The 15615-nt window shown below is 55.6% G+C and overlaps 1 protein-coding gene and 1 pseudogene across 2 annotated transcripts in view; both read right to left on the reverse strand.

The window, feature by feature from the left end:
* TSPAN11 (tetraspanin 11) overlaps positions 1-15615 on the reverse strand; it is a 50959-nt gene that overhangs the window by 19548 nt on the left and 15796 nt on the right. Inside the window, exon 2 of the mRNA XM_008070518.1 lies at positions 13859-14050. Coding sequence (XP_008068709.1) covers positions 13859-14050 — 192 coding nt within the window. The remainder of the gene's footprint in view (positions 1-13858; positions 14051-15615) is intronic.
* LOC103273061 lies at positions 2167-4217 on the reverse strand (annotated as a pseudogene). The gene has a single exon (XR_002482683.1). The product of XR_002482683.1 is annotated as an ornithine decarboxylase pseudogene (transcript).

Consider the following 15615-nt stretch of genomic DNA (forward strand, 5'->3'; position numbering starts at 1 on the left):
TTTTTTTTTGAGTCAGAGTCTCACTCTGTCACCCAGGCTGGAGTACAGTGGCACGCTCACAGTCACCCCAGCGTCAACCTGCTGGGCTCTGGCGAACCTTCTGCCTCAATCTTCCAAGTCGCTGGAACTACAGGCGCGCGCTACCGTGCCCAGCTATCTTTTTAAAAATTTATTGTGGAGACGAGGTCTCACCAAGTTGCCCAGGCGGGTCTCGAACCTGCGGGCTCAGGCAATCCACCCACCTCAGCTTGTCTCCCAAAGGCGCGGGATTACAGGCTGAGCCACCGAGCCCGGCTAGTACTGTTTATTGAATTGTCAGACAAAAGCCAATCATAAGTGATTCTCAGGCACCCTGAGTGTCGTTTGGACGGGTTGCATTTCCACGTTAGTGTTTACTGGACCCCATGCCTCTCCTCTGCTCCTGGCTAACTGTGCTGGTCACATTCCACCAACCAGAGGCCACCACCCTCTTCAGGGGTGCCAGAATTGCCAGCTACGGCTCAGGAGGCAATAACCCGGCTCAGGGGTCCTGGCCTTGCTTCTTGGAGCCCGGTGGAGAGGGGCAGAGGGCGTGAGGGGTGGAAAGACAGAAAGGCACGCCCTCCATCAGAAGGAGATGGCTGCCCTTCCGTGGCGGGGCTGGCGCCTCCTTCCCATGGGTGGCCCCAGAGCACCAGGCGCAGCCTGGCACGTGCTGGTGCTCCGTGAGAGTGACAGCCAACACATCTGAGCGTGCCCAGGTGCCAGCCCCCCACTCTTGAAGCACTCTGCCTGATCTCTCTACCCGCCCTCGGAGATGAGTACTAGTGTTACTCATCACGCTGCCACGTGGGCAGGGGCACCGGCCTCGTTCTGCACATGAGGACACGTGCTGGGAGAAGCTACGCGTCTTGTCTGAGCTCACACGGCAGCCACACGGTGCAACCCAGGAATTCCGGCTGCCGAGCCCGTGCTCGGACCCACCGTGTGGTCCTGTCCTGCTCAACGGCCGGTGGGGGCGGAGGGATGGGTGAGCTCTCTGGGCTCACGTGGGGTGGATTCAGCAGGCGAGCTGCAGGTGGATGGGGATGTGTCGGGAGAGGCGAGGAACGAGTGAGTGAGGATAGAGGGAAAGGGCCGTGCTCCCCAGGCTCATAAGGAGCCCACAGAGCTCAATTCCTGCCAGCCGTCCTGGGCACCAGTGGGGCGGGCTGGCGGTGCTCCAGGTGGTCTGTCCCCGGGGGGCCGCCCTCCTCCCTGCCAGCCATGGTGCAAAAGCGTCTTCTGCTTGCCTTTTCACCTGGGCTCACCCTGGGTTCACGGCCATGGGCTCTAATGCCTGTCTCTGCCCCCTCTACCCTTCCCTTGACTCAGCCCGATCTACTATCTCAGAAGCTAGTAACTGTGTGTGAAAAATCCCTGTGCATGCACACAGAACCCATGCCCAGCTCGCGGGTCCTCCTGCCTGGAAGTCCCTGCCCTGACACCATCTGTGTTCTGTTTCTTCTCATCCACCAGCACTCCACTCAGGCGTGGCCTCCATGAAGGCCCCCTGGACCAGCAGATTCTGGAGCCGTGAGTGTGTGCTAACATCCTCAGGTCTGAACCTGTGTGGGACCCTGGGGCCTCACCCCTCGTCTGGCTCCCCAGGGCTCCGGCCTGCTTGGCCTCCTGGCTCTGACCTGCACCTCGTCCTGCCTTCCCATCCCTGTGCATCGTGCTGGGAACTGAACTGGCCCCACCAACCTCCAGCCCGACCTCCAGCTCCCTCTGATTGCTGTGACTGGTCTACCCCTGCGAACTCAGGGCTGCCCGGTCCTTCCAGAAGTGACCGCCTGTGGCCTGGTCTGATGGAAACGGCTCATAAGAATTCCAAAGAAAGCTCTTGAAGCATCTGCTCCAGAGGATCTCTGTAAGAACCACCGCATCTCAAGGTATGCAAAACCAGGGCCAGCCATAAAGGAACATAGTTTGGACCCAAATGATAATCCTCCCCTCCTCCCCAAGTGGCTTTTTTCCCCACTAATTTTGTTTTTTTTGAGTTGGAGTCTCACTCCGTCACCCAGGCTGGAGTGCAGTGGCACGCTCCCAACCACCGCAGCCTCGACCTGCTGGGCTCCTGCGATCCTTCCGCCTCAGCCTTCTAAGTAGCCGGAACTACAGGCTCACGCTCCCACACCCAGCTAGTTTTTTTTTTAATTTCAAGATGCTTTATTTTAAAAACAGGTCACAACACTAAGCTTTTGGCCCATTCTGCCACTGTACAAGCTACAAATGCTTGCTCAGCAGCTGGGGGGCACTCTGTAGTAGCATGTCTGAAAAGTGAATAAAAATCCATATAAAACAAATATTCTAATAGTTTCCATAGGAACACAGATAAGTGTGACCCCATCTCCTAGTCTTCCATATTGCTGCATCTACACCAACCCCACTGTTACAAAGACATTTCAAAATGAGTGGTAACTAAGTTAAGTGGTCCCCCCAAAACCCTTAATTCAAGCTGAACTTGCAGTTAGCAGCTACAAGGGTGATTATCTACACATGAATACTAGCTGAAGCTCCAGTCGCTGGGTGATGCTTCATTCCGCTTTCCCAAGCACAAGACACAGGCAGGGTGCTGACGTCCTGTTCCTCTACCTCAGGTGGGAAGTCGGGGTTCTGGATGTGCTGCATGAGTTGCCACATTGGTCGTGACATCACGTAGTAGATGGTTGGCCTCTGGAATCCATTGAAAGTAGAAGCAGCAGCAACAGTGTAAGCGCCCGTGTTCTCCAAGATCATCCAGTCGTCGACGTGCACTCCAGGCAGGTCACAGCGCTCTGCAATCCGATCAAGGCCATCACACGTTGGTCCCCATATACTGGACGAGTACTACTTCTCATCTGGTTTAGGCCTCTTCTGCAGAGGGGCTTGACATGTGCATGATCATACAGGATGCAATTAAATGATCCATATACTCCGCCATTCACATAATACATAAAGGTCTGTTCACTCAATTCATCATCATCAGAGCCTGTCTGTTCCTTTAATATGATTTTTGTGGCAATGATGCTGACTGCAAGAGTGAAAGCTGATGCAACATAGTAGCTGCCTGGCTCAGCTATAATTGCCACTCCAGAGTCTGATGGAAAATACTTGTCCAATGCTGGGTTGATTACACGGGTGATCTCTTCAGATTTAAGCTTCACATCCTCAGATCCAAGAAAGCCACCACCAATATCAAGCAGATACATGCTGAAACCAACTTCAGCCCCCATGTCAAAGACACAACGGGCATCAGAGACGGCCTGAACGGAGGTCTCGGAATCAGTGCAGCCACTTCCTACGTGGAAGCTGACACCAACGACATCCATATTTAGCTCTTTTGCCCATTCCAAAAGAAGCCTGCTGGTTTTGAGTGTGGCACCAAATTGAACACTGAGGCGACAGACTGCCTTGGAATCATCAGTGGCAATCCGCAAAACCAACTTGCATTTGGATGTGCTCTGGCAACTTTGATCAACTCAACTTCACTATCAAAAGTCATCATCTGGACTCCATTACTGGCAGCATACTTAATTTGAGACACTTGTTTACAAGGATTTGCATAGATAATCCTCTCTGGAAGCACCCCAAGACTGTATCAATTGTATTTCAGTCTTGCTAGCACAGTCAAATCCCGTCCCGATAGCAACACGGGTCTTCACAATGGCTCTGCTATCATTACATTTGACTACATAAAAGGGGATGACACGAGGAAGAGCTTTTAAAATCTCAGATTTTTCTTTAGAATGTCTCCAAGGTCTGCAACATAGAAGGCATCTTTATCATCAGAAGAAACTTCATTAATTTTTTGGTCCAGAGTGTCCTTGGCAGTAAAACCTTCAAGGAAGTGGCAGTCAAACTCTTAATTACTAAAGTTGTTCATGGTTTCTTGATGTTCCTATGGAAAACTAAGAGATGGAATTGACATAAATATTTCCAACTTCTCACAAAGGCAGTTCTCCAGGAATTCCAAACCCTGCTCCGTGAATCCATGGAACGGCAGTGGAAATGTTCTCAGGGCACCCGGGTGCCACGGGCCAGCCCCATGGAGAAGTGGAGGCGCTGCCACCCGCGCCCGAGCCGAGCCGCAACAGCGCTTGGGCGTCCCCGCTGCACCCATCCACGCCTTGCTCCCGCCCCCGGAGACGCCGACCCAAGGTGGCACCAGAGCTGCTGGCATAGGTGTGGCTGGTGGCCAGCGGCGGCAGCAGGGACTGACCTAGTTTTTTTTTAATTTGTTGTAGAGACGAAGTCTCGCCGAGTTGCCCGGGTGGGTCTCAAACCCATGGGCTCAGGCAATCCACTCGCCTCGGCCTCCCAAAGTGCTGGGATGACAGGCTGAGCCACCGAGCCCGGCCTCCACTAATTCTTTAATGGGAGTCTGAACTAGAAGCAACGTAGGGTTCTTTCTAAAACTCAGATCCACGGTGTGGCTGGACCAGTACAGCACTCTCCGCATCAAACCCACGCTTTCTTTGATGAGAGGCTGTGCAGGAAACCTGCGGAAACGTGTCTCCTTGTGACATGAAGGCGAGTCATTAGACATGGAGTCTCTGGATGGACCTTACGCCTCATGGGGGCGCACAGAGCCCCAGACGGAGTTTCTGGGGCAGCTTTACGAGTCCAAAGAGATAGGAAGGTCAGAATCAGCTGTTGCTGTCTTTGAGGGAAGCTGGAAAAACCTTATATAACCGGAATTTCAGAATTTCTCCATGGGACTGGTTCCGCCACAAGGCAGGGAGCTTCCCCGAGGCGTCCTCTTCTATCTGTGCAACCACTCTGTGTGAGAAAGACTGGGCTCACAAAGCTTCCATCCCAGTTGCAGCCCGACATTCGAGGCTTGGCTCCAGGCAGCTGGGGACGGGTGGGGACTGGCCTCTTCTCCGTGGCAGCAGTCAAAGGGGAGCCTCCGGACGTGGCCACGGTTCAGTTTCAGGGAGACGAGCCCGACCCCAGGCTCCCAGCTGGCTGCGTGTGAGAGGATTACAGAGGCACGGAGGGAGGGTCAGGGAGCTCAGAGCACCGGCCAAGCAGGCAAAGACAAGCCAGCTGTTTAAGCGGCCATGACCTCAGGGCAAATTATTTTCTAGCAATTAACCACGGACAGGAGGCAGTCGGCTCAGAGGCACAGCTGCCCCGGCTGTTTGTGCAGAAAGGGAGGATGTGGATTTGGGAGCCTCGAGCCATTCCTGTAACGAGATGTCACTGCTGGAAAGTTGAAGGTGACCTCCGGCCTTCCTGGCCCCAGCCCAGGGCTCAGCCTGGGCCGCCCAGCTGCAGCCACGCTGGAGGTGGGGAATGAGACACTCGGCCTGGGAGTGGGGATGTGCTCTGGCCAGTGTCTGAAGCTGGCCAGAGGGGCTGGGAGCAGAGACAGGGGCTAGGGCCGGGCGAGGAGAGCTGATGGGCCGAGTAAGGGCAACTGGAAGAGACAGGGAGGGAACACATTGCGTCTCGGGGAGGCAGGAAGTTTTCCAGAGGCACATCAAGAAAATGTGCACTTTGGGAGGCCTAGGAGGGAGGATTGCTTGAGCCCAGGAGTTTGAGACCAGCCTAGGCAATCCTAACTATTTAAAAGGCTGAGGCTGAAGGACCGCCTGAGCCCAGGAGGTCGAGGTTGCAGTGAGCCATGATCAGTGCCACTGCATTCCAGCCTGGGCGACAGAGTGAGACCCTGATTCAAAAAAAGTTTTAAAAATAAGTCAAATAAAAAGGAAAATGTGGCCAAGGCCAACCAGAGTCCCAGCCCAAATGTTGGGGCTCACATTGTGTGTGTTGGGAGGTCACAGAAGGAAAACGCAGTTCCAGAAATACAAGCCAAAGACAGGTGTCACTAGGCTTCCAGGGGGACTACTGGTGACACAGAGACCTGCTCATGTCTGTTCATATTGCCACAGCCCCTGGAGAAGGGCACTCCCAGTCAGCAGCTCAGGGGATCCTTGACTTCCCTGCAGACTATGCGCAAAGACGTGGTTCCTATTTCCTTCCCTTCGTAGTATCACAGGTTTGAACGATATAGCATCAGTGTAATCCTAAGTCTTGTGACTGGTATAACTTTTGCATCAATGTCATCGTTAGCCTTGTGACTTGTGCAACTTTCGGAATGCATGGTCAAATTCCTTTACTCTAAATGTCACTATCTACATGTAAAATGCAGCTGTCACTTAAGTCCTATGCCAAGCTCTGCCGGTCACGTGGCTAATTTACAGGTCCCGACAACTCTGGACTCTAAAAGTGGGCTGTAAGGCCCGAAGGGGAAGCAGAACCACTTTAGAAAGACCTCGAGTCCGGCTCTGCTCCCTGGATTCGAACTCAGAAATAAACCTCTACCAGTTCCCTGCCCCTTGATTTATCGGTCTCAAGAGTGAGCAGCCGAGTGGTACTCGGACCATGACAGTGAAAGCTGAGCCTGAACGGGCTGGACAAGAGCAGGACCCTTGGGGGGCAGCTGGGCCTGGTCGGCTGGCTGGGGGGACGAGGCCAGCCTCCCCCTGGGAGACACGGCCCAGGGGACTCAGAGCATGCTACGGCCTGATGGATCCAGGCATGGGGGAGGCAACCAACTTCCGCCTCCTCCCAGCCTCCCAGAGGGACGTGCCTATTGGCTGTCTTCTCATGGGCGGTGTCCACAGGTGGGACAGAAAAAACTGCGGGGTGTGAGGGGAGCACAAAGGATGGGGCTGGTGATGGGTCCATAGCAGTGGCCCTTAATTCTAGGACAAGGTGGGCTATGAGGGGAAAGGGAAGAATTCCAGAAACAAGAGTGAGCAGATGCCGGGGAGCAGGGGACAGGGCAGCCTAGGGGTCAGGAAAAGTCCTGGGACTCAGAGAGATCAATTCCTCTGACCGAATCCAGACACGAATTCCTACCCTTAATATTCTGAGTTGGGGTCTCACTCTGTTGCCCAGGCTGGAGTGCAGCGGCACAATCCTGGCTCACTGTAGCCTCGCCCTCTTGAGCTCACACGACCATGCCCAGCTGATTTCTTGGCATTTTTTGTAGAGACGAGGTCCCGCTACATTGCCCAGGCTGGTCTCAGACTCCTGGGCTCAAGCGATTCTCCCACCTCTACCTCCCAAAGTGCTGAGGTTACAGTGTGAGCCACCACACTCGGCCCCTTTACCTTTAAAATACAGGCACCTTGTACTCCCCACCAGACGCCAAGCCTGGAACTGGGTCATAGTCCCTTTTTCCTTATTCCCTTTTCACCTGGCCTGTGCCTGGAGGATCAGGACTGCTGGGAATGTGCTGGAAGTGCTTGTGAGGTCGATGGATAAGGCAGCCCGATCAATGCGTGATGGCATCAGCTGCAGACGACCGGAGGGAGGGAGTGGAAGTTACCTGGCTGGGAAAATGCTGGGGAGGCAGTGGAGATCGGTGCGCCCACTGAAGGCTAGGAGTGAAGCCAACACAGACCCTACGGGTCTCCTGGGCTGCCACCGTACGGCTGGCACTGGGGGACAGCTGTAACCAGCTTCTCCAAGGGACTTCAGGCCTCAGAGGTCATTTCATCCATCCCCCTGCCTCCACTGCACATGTCACGCTGGAGAGCGGTTTGGGCTTCTCAAAGCCCTGGCTGAAGGGTGCGTGGGGGTGGCTGACTCCAAGGTTAAAATCCCACCAGACACGGCGATGTCTACCCTGGGCCTGGGTGGCTGGTGGAGCAACGTAAAGCAACTCGTGGGTGAAGAATATGCCCTGGGAGGGCACCAACCAGCTCTCGGGCATGGGGACTGGGCTCCCTCCAAGCTTCCCACTGGCACCCGCTTCTTTAGAGCATGTGACCCAGCCCAGGCTGCAGGGCACAGGAGCAATGGCCTTAAGCAGAACTTTTTTTTTTAAACAGGATTTCGCTTTGTCACCCAGGCTGGGGCGCGGTGACACAACCATGGCTCACCACTGCCTCAACCCCTGGGCTCAGGTGATCCTTCTGTTTCAGTCTCCTGAGTAGCTGGGAATACGGGCATGGGCCACCACGCCCGGCTGATTTTTTCATTTTTTTGTAGAGCCGAGGTCTTGCTTCGTTGCCCAGGCTGGTCTGGAACGCTTGGGCTCAAGTCATCCTCTCACCCGGGCCTCCCAAAGTGCTAGGATTACAGGCGTGGGCCACGGCGCCCAGCCTTCTAGAACTTACTTTTAATCCACCCCCGAAATATAAAAGAGCCCCCGATAAAGACCTGGCTTAGTTTGAGCTATCCATCACGATCCTCATTTGGCTGGAGATGTAAAAGTTTTCAGAGCCCATATTCAAAACTCTAAAAATATCCCTCTCTTTTGATCTAGGTGGCATCTGTCCTGGTCATCGGCCTTAGGCTCAGATGGCCTGAATTCTCTCTCTCTCTCATGCAGCCTTCGCTTAAAAAGAAGATCTGGTGTGAATAATTTAAGCCCCAGTCCCTTTCTCCCTCTGCGGATTTCCAATGCCGAACTGATCATCATTTCAGTCCCGGCAAAGATGTGCCTGCTATTCCTGTCCCCGACGAGCACTTCTCTCTGGGGAAAGTGACTTGGAGGGGCTGCAGATGTGCTGGGAGGAAGGTTCGCGCCAGGACAGACGACGCGCCGGGTGTGGGCCGGACGGTCCCTCTCTGGGCAGCTCGCTGAGAATGTCCGATGTCAGTCCTCCTCCTCCGCCTGATCACCGTGGATGTGCACACGTCGTTCAGCTGCCCAGGCTTTCACCTCTGTCCTTCCTCCTGGGGGCCACTTTGTCTAGTGCTAGCCTTACTCTGGAGCACCCCTCAGCCTTCAGCTGATTCAAGCTTTCTTTTTTCTTCCCCATCCCACTTCACAATGCATCTGTTTTTCAATTGTGCCCCCAAAAAGTTGAAAAATTTTTAAAAAAATTTATTTTGGGTTCCTTTTTTATCTTAAAGATGTGGGGTACAATTCAGAATTAGGCGTACAGTGGTCCTCATAAAGTTTGGGCCTCCCTTTGGTCCTTACTTCATCTGGTTTGAGGTCAGGTACTCTTATTAGTGTTGTGTCACCTCTCCCTCCCCTGGCAGCGTTCCACTACGGCCAAACCCTTTCTTATGGCCTTGTGATCAGGGTCTGCTGACAAGTGAGAGCAGGTGGTACTCTGTTCTTTGTTTCTGTGACAGACCACTCAGTATTACAGACTCGAGTCCATCCAAGTTGCTGCAAAGTCCACAATTTTGTCCTTCTTTATAGCTGTCTAAAATTCCATCATGGATATGTCCATTTTTTCATCCGGTCCAGTTTCGATGGGTAGCACGGCTGGTTCCATGCTTTGGCTATTGTGAATAGTGCTGCAATAAACATGCATGTGCAGATATCTCTTTTGTAATTTAAGTTCCTCAGGGTATATTCCCAGAAGGGGGACTGCTAGGTCATACAGAAGGTCAGTTTCTAGTTTTTTAGGAATCGCCACGCTGTTTTCCATAGCGGTTGAACACTTGGCATTCCCGCCACAGTGTAGAAGTGGTTCCCTTTTCTCCACATCCTTGCCAGCATCTGTTGTTGTTTGTTTTATTCAATTCAAGATTTCAAGAGGAAGTTAGACCCGGAGGGGAAAAAATGAAACGAAGCCAGGAAGGAACTGCTGGGAACCAGAGAACGCTTTTATGCTGCCTTAACCACACTGCTTGACTTTAGATGGGAGCCTGGGTTTTAAAATTCTTACTTCTGTTAGCCCAAGGAAAGTTTTGCAGCCATCCTCTTGGTTTGAACGAATTACCCAAGATCCTCTGCTTCACCTCGTGTTCTGTCCTTGGGCCAGTTCGGCCACTGTTCTTTCGGAGAGGGGCAGAGAAGGTTCTAGGCCCCTCTCTGAGGTTTGCAGGTCTGCTAGCTCCCTGGCAGAGATACCTGTCCCTGAAGTCCTGTACTGGTACCTGGGTTTGTGTGCATCTGTGTGCATGCACCCTTTTTTCTGAGTTTAGCTTCAAGCTGTCACCTCCCCGATGTGTCTGCTTAGTGACTCGAGCCAGCGACATCACCAGTTCTGTGTGGGACAGAAGCAAATGCAGGCAGGTCTCTGAGAACGGGGTAGAGTGGATCTGAGGAGGAAGGTATCTTGCAGCCACTGTGCCCCTGCCCTGCCTCAAACACCAGACGGACGACAAGGCTCCCTTTATCGGTTGAGAAAGCTCAGGAGGACAGGGGAAGTGCCCCCCCAAGCCTTTTAGGCTGGCATAAGGCCGTGGCCTCTACCAAGTCTCCACATGTCTCCCACATAGCCCTGGCACAGGGCTAGGTCCCCTTTGGGCAGGCCTTCCAGAGGAAGAGGCAGTCAGCTTATGACTGGGGAACGGGGAAACATCTGTGCTTCACGGATCAGCCTGGACGGCCGGACAGATCTTGTGAATGGACCGGGTAAGAGGAGTGTGGAGCGGTGGCTGGGATCGGTGGCTTGGTGGCTTGGAGAGCGGAGTGCGGTCAGGCACTCAACCTCAGGCTTTCCTTTGGCCTGTGAGACCGCAAGGGGACGAGCCCCAGGATCACACCGTTCTCCAAAAGCAGCAGGGATTCTGCATGTCCCCCGCAACGCCTGGGTGTCCCTCAGCCTGTAGCCCTTGGGTAGAGGATCAGACTCTGTGACGCTCCAGGTTCTTTCTGAGCCGACTGTGTGGACTTGTGTGTGCTGTTTTTTCCTTACCACGATGGGAGCCAGGAGGCGCTGGGACACTGGAGGCTTCTAGGGGGTGCTACCACCATGTCCCTGGTCTCCTGCCTTGGGGTGCTAGGCTGGGCTGCAGGGAGCCCTCTCTTGGGACCAGCCAGATCTCTGAGAGCCATTCCTCTGCACAGACCCACGATGGAGAGCAGGGTGTGTCCCTGTCCATACCCTCCCCGTCAACTTCCTGTCCCTCTGCCCTCCGTCGGGCCTGGCCTCCCCCGGGGAAAGATGACTCTCGGAGGTGACTCCCACCGACTGGAAACCACAGTCCGGAGCCAGCCCTCACTGATGCCACATCCGAGCCCAGCTTCCTCATCTGGAAAGTGGGGTGAAGACCTGGACACAGCTGAGTGTGCTAGATCAGAGCACGGGCTTCGGAGTCAGCCACATGCCACTCCCTGCCAGTGTGTACTGCACGTTTTAAAACTTCCCATTTCCCTGCTGATGGCATCCCCACACGCAGGCTATGGGCACGCCACCCGAGCAACCAGGTACACAGGTGTGATGGGGCTGGTGGCCCCTGCCACGAATTCCCCTTGCTACCCGCCCTTGGCCGTGACCTAGTAACAAATGCACCAGCGGAATCCACGCCTGCCTTTCCTTGCATGCTTCACCCTGACCCCAAGAGAAGGCCCTCGCCTACTCTCTGCACCCACCTGCTTGGCGGAGCCCAGGCTGTGGCACACCTCCCGTGTGCCCCCTCTTGACGGGGTGTACAGGAACCCTGGCTAGGACCCAGGAGTACATTAGATTCCGTCTTCCTGGGCCTCTCCTCTGCCCCCTCTTGTGGCCACACCTGACTGAGCATCACCTCAAAGAACACGACCCGCAGTGTAACTAGAAAAATTATGTCACCTGCCTTACCCATGGCTTCTCCCTGTCAATGCACATAGTAAGAGGAAGCCCCTCTCGGGGTGGGGTGAGGGCTGCGTCGATGCCTGAGTGCTGAGAGCGAGCCTGGCACCGCAAGTTCAGATTACCAGGACTCTGCAGGTTGTGGGCTCAAAGAGAGGGTGGACGGCCCTCGGCCAGCGGAGGACATCTGTGTTCTAATCAGGCCCTGGGGGAAATGCAGGCGGCTGTTTCCAGGGACCACCGGCCTTTAGGGGCTCCTTGGAACCAAGATAGATGGCTCTGGGTCAGAAGGCGGACCCCCAAGGTCTTCTGCCTTCCTCTTGGGCTGTCCAGGATGACCCAGAGGAAGCTGGAGCACACGGCCGGGGAGCCTGTGGTGGGCAGACCTCAGGTGAGAGGGGCCAGAGGCTCTGCCTGAAACCCAAGGCCAAGCTGAAGGCCCCAGGTGCCAAGGGGGCAGAGCGGACAGGACACAGATGAGCTCACTGACACTGCAGAGGAGAGGGGTTTTCGGCCCAACAGCACGGCTCCTACAGGCCTCAGGCCCCATAAGGGCTGGGCAGAGCTGTACAGAGGAAGCGTCCCCCGGTCCCGTCACGCCATGTCAGGCCACATTGGTCAGACTCTCAAGGACCTCAGGTGACTGACCCCACAGGGCACAATTGGCCACTGCCACTCTAGGCCCCGCGCAGGCAGGCCGGGTGGGGGTGTGGCTGGCTCCCAGCACATCCGTCCCCGTCCCCGTCCCTGCATCTGGAAAAGAGCTCACAGCTCAGGCTCTGGGGCCTTCACCCTGCAGGCTCATCACATCCATCCTGCCGGCACCCTGCCCTGGGCTACCCTTCTCTTGACAGTGAGGAAGAGCTGCTCACTGGGCTCGGACCAGGCAGGGGGTTTGTATCCAGGGCTAGAAACCAGGCCGCGGCTGGCGAGAGGCATCAGGGGACGGCCCTCGGCTCTTGCAGACCCTGCCCAGTCTATGGTGGGCCCCGGAAAGCAGCAGAAGGGGGACACAGGGGTCTTTTGAGGCTTTTTCCTGCTGCTGATTCCTTTTGGGCTCAGCCTTGCTCTTCTAGACTGGGCTGGTTCTGCCTGAGGCTTCCTCGCTAGTCTGGATGTTTGGAGGCCTCCTCCAGGCTCTTCTCCTCTTCCCACACCTGGTTTTGGCCCTCAGGAGGGGCTGCGGGGTGGGGAGGGGCCCCCAGGCACCAGGAAGCCTGCCTCTGCCAATGAGGCAAGTTGGGGTCTGCTGAGTCCTGAGTTGGACTCCAGGCCTCTGGCCCTGCGGGCTCCACCCCAGCCTTCTCTCTTGCCGCTCTGAGCAGCTGTGATCTTCTTCCCAAGTAGGAGACTGGCAAGGAGCCGATGGCGCCTGCAACACCAGCCGGGAAATACTCTCCAGAACAACCACATCAGTTAGAGCCGATCCAGCTTCCAGATCCAACCACCAGGCAAACGTGTTAGACAAAAAACACCACGGGGATGGAACCAGGAAGTCCAGACTGCAAAAGACTACAGGGTAAGTGGCCTGGCTCCACAAATAAATTGCAAGAGGAGAGAGAGAGAGAGAGAGAGAGAGAGAGACTGAGACTCTGACTGACTGATGATAGAGCTTAGAATCTAAAAGAGACTTCAGAGACAAATCACCAATTTTAACACATGGACCTAATTTAGATTCTGACAAAAAAACTTGCAAAAAAGAGAGAGAGAGAGAACAGTTTATGGGTCCTTTGGGGAGCTCTGAAACTGCCTGGTTATTTCCTGATATTAAGGAACGGCTGTTATTTGTTTTTAGATGTGATCATGGCAAAATTATGTTTTCCAAAGGGGGCTCCTGAAGTTGTAGGGGTACACCCGGCAATATTTACAGATGACACGATGTCTGGGATTCTTCAAAGTCACACGGGGGTGAGAAAGGGGGCAGGATGCAGGGGAGGGTGCCGACAAACCTGATCAGCTATGATCAGGTGGCAGCTGTTGAACCCCGGGTGATAAGGTGCAGCCTCCTTCTAACACTCTTTTGGCTTTTGCCTATCTTGGAAAATTTCCAGAAGAGGAAGGAGAGGAAGAGGAGGAGGAGGAAGGAGGAGACGGAGACAGAGACAGAGACGAGGAGACAAAGATGGAGATGGCGAGGGAGATGGGGCTGAGGGACGAGAAGGTGCGGCGCTGCCGGTCCCGCTGCTGAGACTGCCCCGGCTTAGGTCCCGAGACCCTGGAGAATGTGGCCAGCGTGAGACCCACGGCAGCTCCCCTTTCTGGCTCTCCCACGGCCTCAGCCCCCTCCCCCTGCAGGGCTGGGCTCCTCTCCCGGCCGGGCACCCGGCGGGGGCACCGAGCACAGCACGGGCACTCACCGTGGAGAGGCAGCCCTTCTGCTCCCGGAGGACGGCGCCGAAGCCCAGGAAGCCCGTCACCATGACGAGGGCGCCCGCGAAGAGGAGGATGTACGTGGAGGCGGCGAAGGTGCTGGAGGCCAGGACGCCGAGGTAGCCGTTCTTCTCCACCAGGGTCCAGATGCCCACAGCCAGGACGGCCACCCCCCCCGCCTGCGGAAGACCACCGGGTTAGCGTCGGGGGCGGCAGGGCCTCGGCAGCTGCTGCTCACCCAGCGCCCACTAAGAGCCAGCACTTAAGCATCGTCTCACTTGGTCCCCCAGAGAGCTGCAGTGAGAGCTTGGACACCCGGGTGGGCATGGGCTCACACCTGCCATCTCAGCACTTTGGGAGGTGGGGGTGAGAGGATTGCCTGAACCCAGGGGTTCGGCACAGGCTGGAAAACTTGGCGAGACCTCACCTCTACAATGACTACATGAATGAATAAACAAACAGCTGGGCATGGTGGCACGCGCCTGTAATTCCATGCTGGGGTGACGATTGCAACTGTGGGAGGACCAATGTGCCCCGCATCCCTTCACCTCCTGACCCTGCTACCCTGGGCTCCTCCTTCCCTCGGAGTGCTCCTTGGCTCTGCCCATGTCTCCCTGTGAAGGCTCCTTTGAGCACCCCATCATGTTTGATCCTTCCATGTGCCCGCTGGGCAAGCACAGCCAGGCCCCTTATCCCAGTTCCGCAGAGGAAGAAATGGAGGCCCATGGCGGAAAGGCGAATTGCCCGAGGACCTGCCTCTGGGGGTGGGCAGGGCTGGGATGAAAACCCAGAGTCCAGGGCTGGCCCACCCAGTCACATGGACTGCGGGACTGAAGGGTCACCGCGCTCAAGCCAGAGCTTTGCTGGGACCGCAGGACGGGGGAGGAGGGTTGCTTCGGCGCTAATGGATGGATTCTCTGTTAGTCCCAAGAAGGGGGCAGGGACGGGTCATGGCTGAGGTGCAGGTATGAGGGATGCCTCCTCGGGACTGCAGTAGCTGGCAAGCAGAGCTGGGGAGGCTGGACTTGCCCGGTCCTTTCCGCACTGAGGCTGAGTAGCCCACGCTGTTATACATAGCGGGGAGTAACGTGTGTGTGTGCATGTGCATGTGCGTGTGTCAAGGTGCCACAGGGGCACGGTTAGGGGTGTTTGCCCAGGATTTGGGGATAGGACCCCTGGGGCCTCGGAAGGGCAGACTTTTGTCTGTGCCCTAGTCTCCCTAGCCGCACACAGGGAAGGGGTCTGTTTCTTCTGACGGGTGGTGGATGCGTCCTCAAGGGGACCCGGGCGTGGCCAAGACTAGAGAAGCCCCCTAGGCTCTGTCCATGCCCTCTGGTGCTTGTACCTGCGAGATGCTCCCCACCTGCCCCAGGATGACCCTCTGTCGTCTCCCAGTACTCTGTTTTGGGCCATCACAGGCCTCAGCTGAGCAAACGGACAGCGGTCCTTAGCTAGTAGCCAAGTAACAGGCACCTGCATGACTCCACTTACAGAGATGCTACCGTTTTCTCTTCTGAGTTGTGCAACAGCTCTGTGAGGACGGGACAGGGTGGAAAGGTGTGCCTTACACCTATTTTGCAGAGGAGGAAATTGAGGCCTGGAGACAGTCAGAACGTGCCCATGATGACCCCATCAGGGAGTTTCGGAACTGAGATTCATACCCAAGTCTTCTGAGAGTAAATTCGGGACTCTGTCCTTGGGTCCCATGGAGGGACTGGGGCTGCTCCTCTGTTTACTGGTGCGT

This window comes from Carlito syrichta, unplaced genomic scaffold, assembly GCF_000164805.1.
Source record: "Carlito syrichta isolate Samal-C Ts95f unplaced genomic scaffold, Tarsius_syrichta-2.0.1 Scaffold313469, whole genome shotgun sequence".
Classification (NCBI taxonomy): domain Eukaryota; kingdom Metazoa; phylum Chordata; class Mammalia; order Primates; family Tarsiidae; genus Carlito; species Carlito syrichta.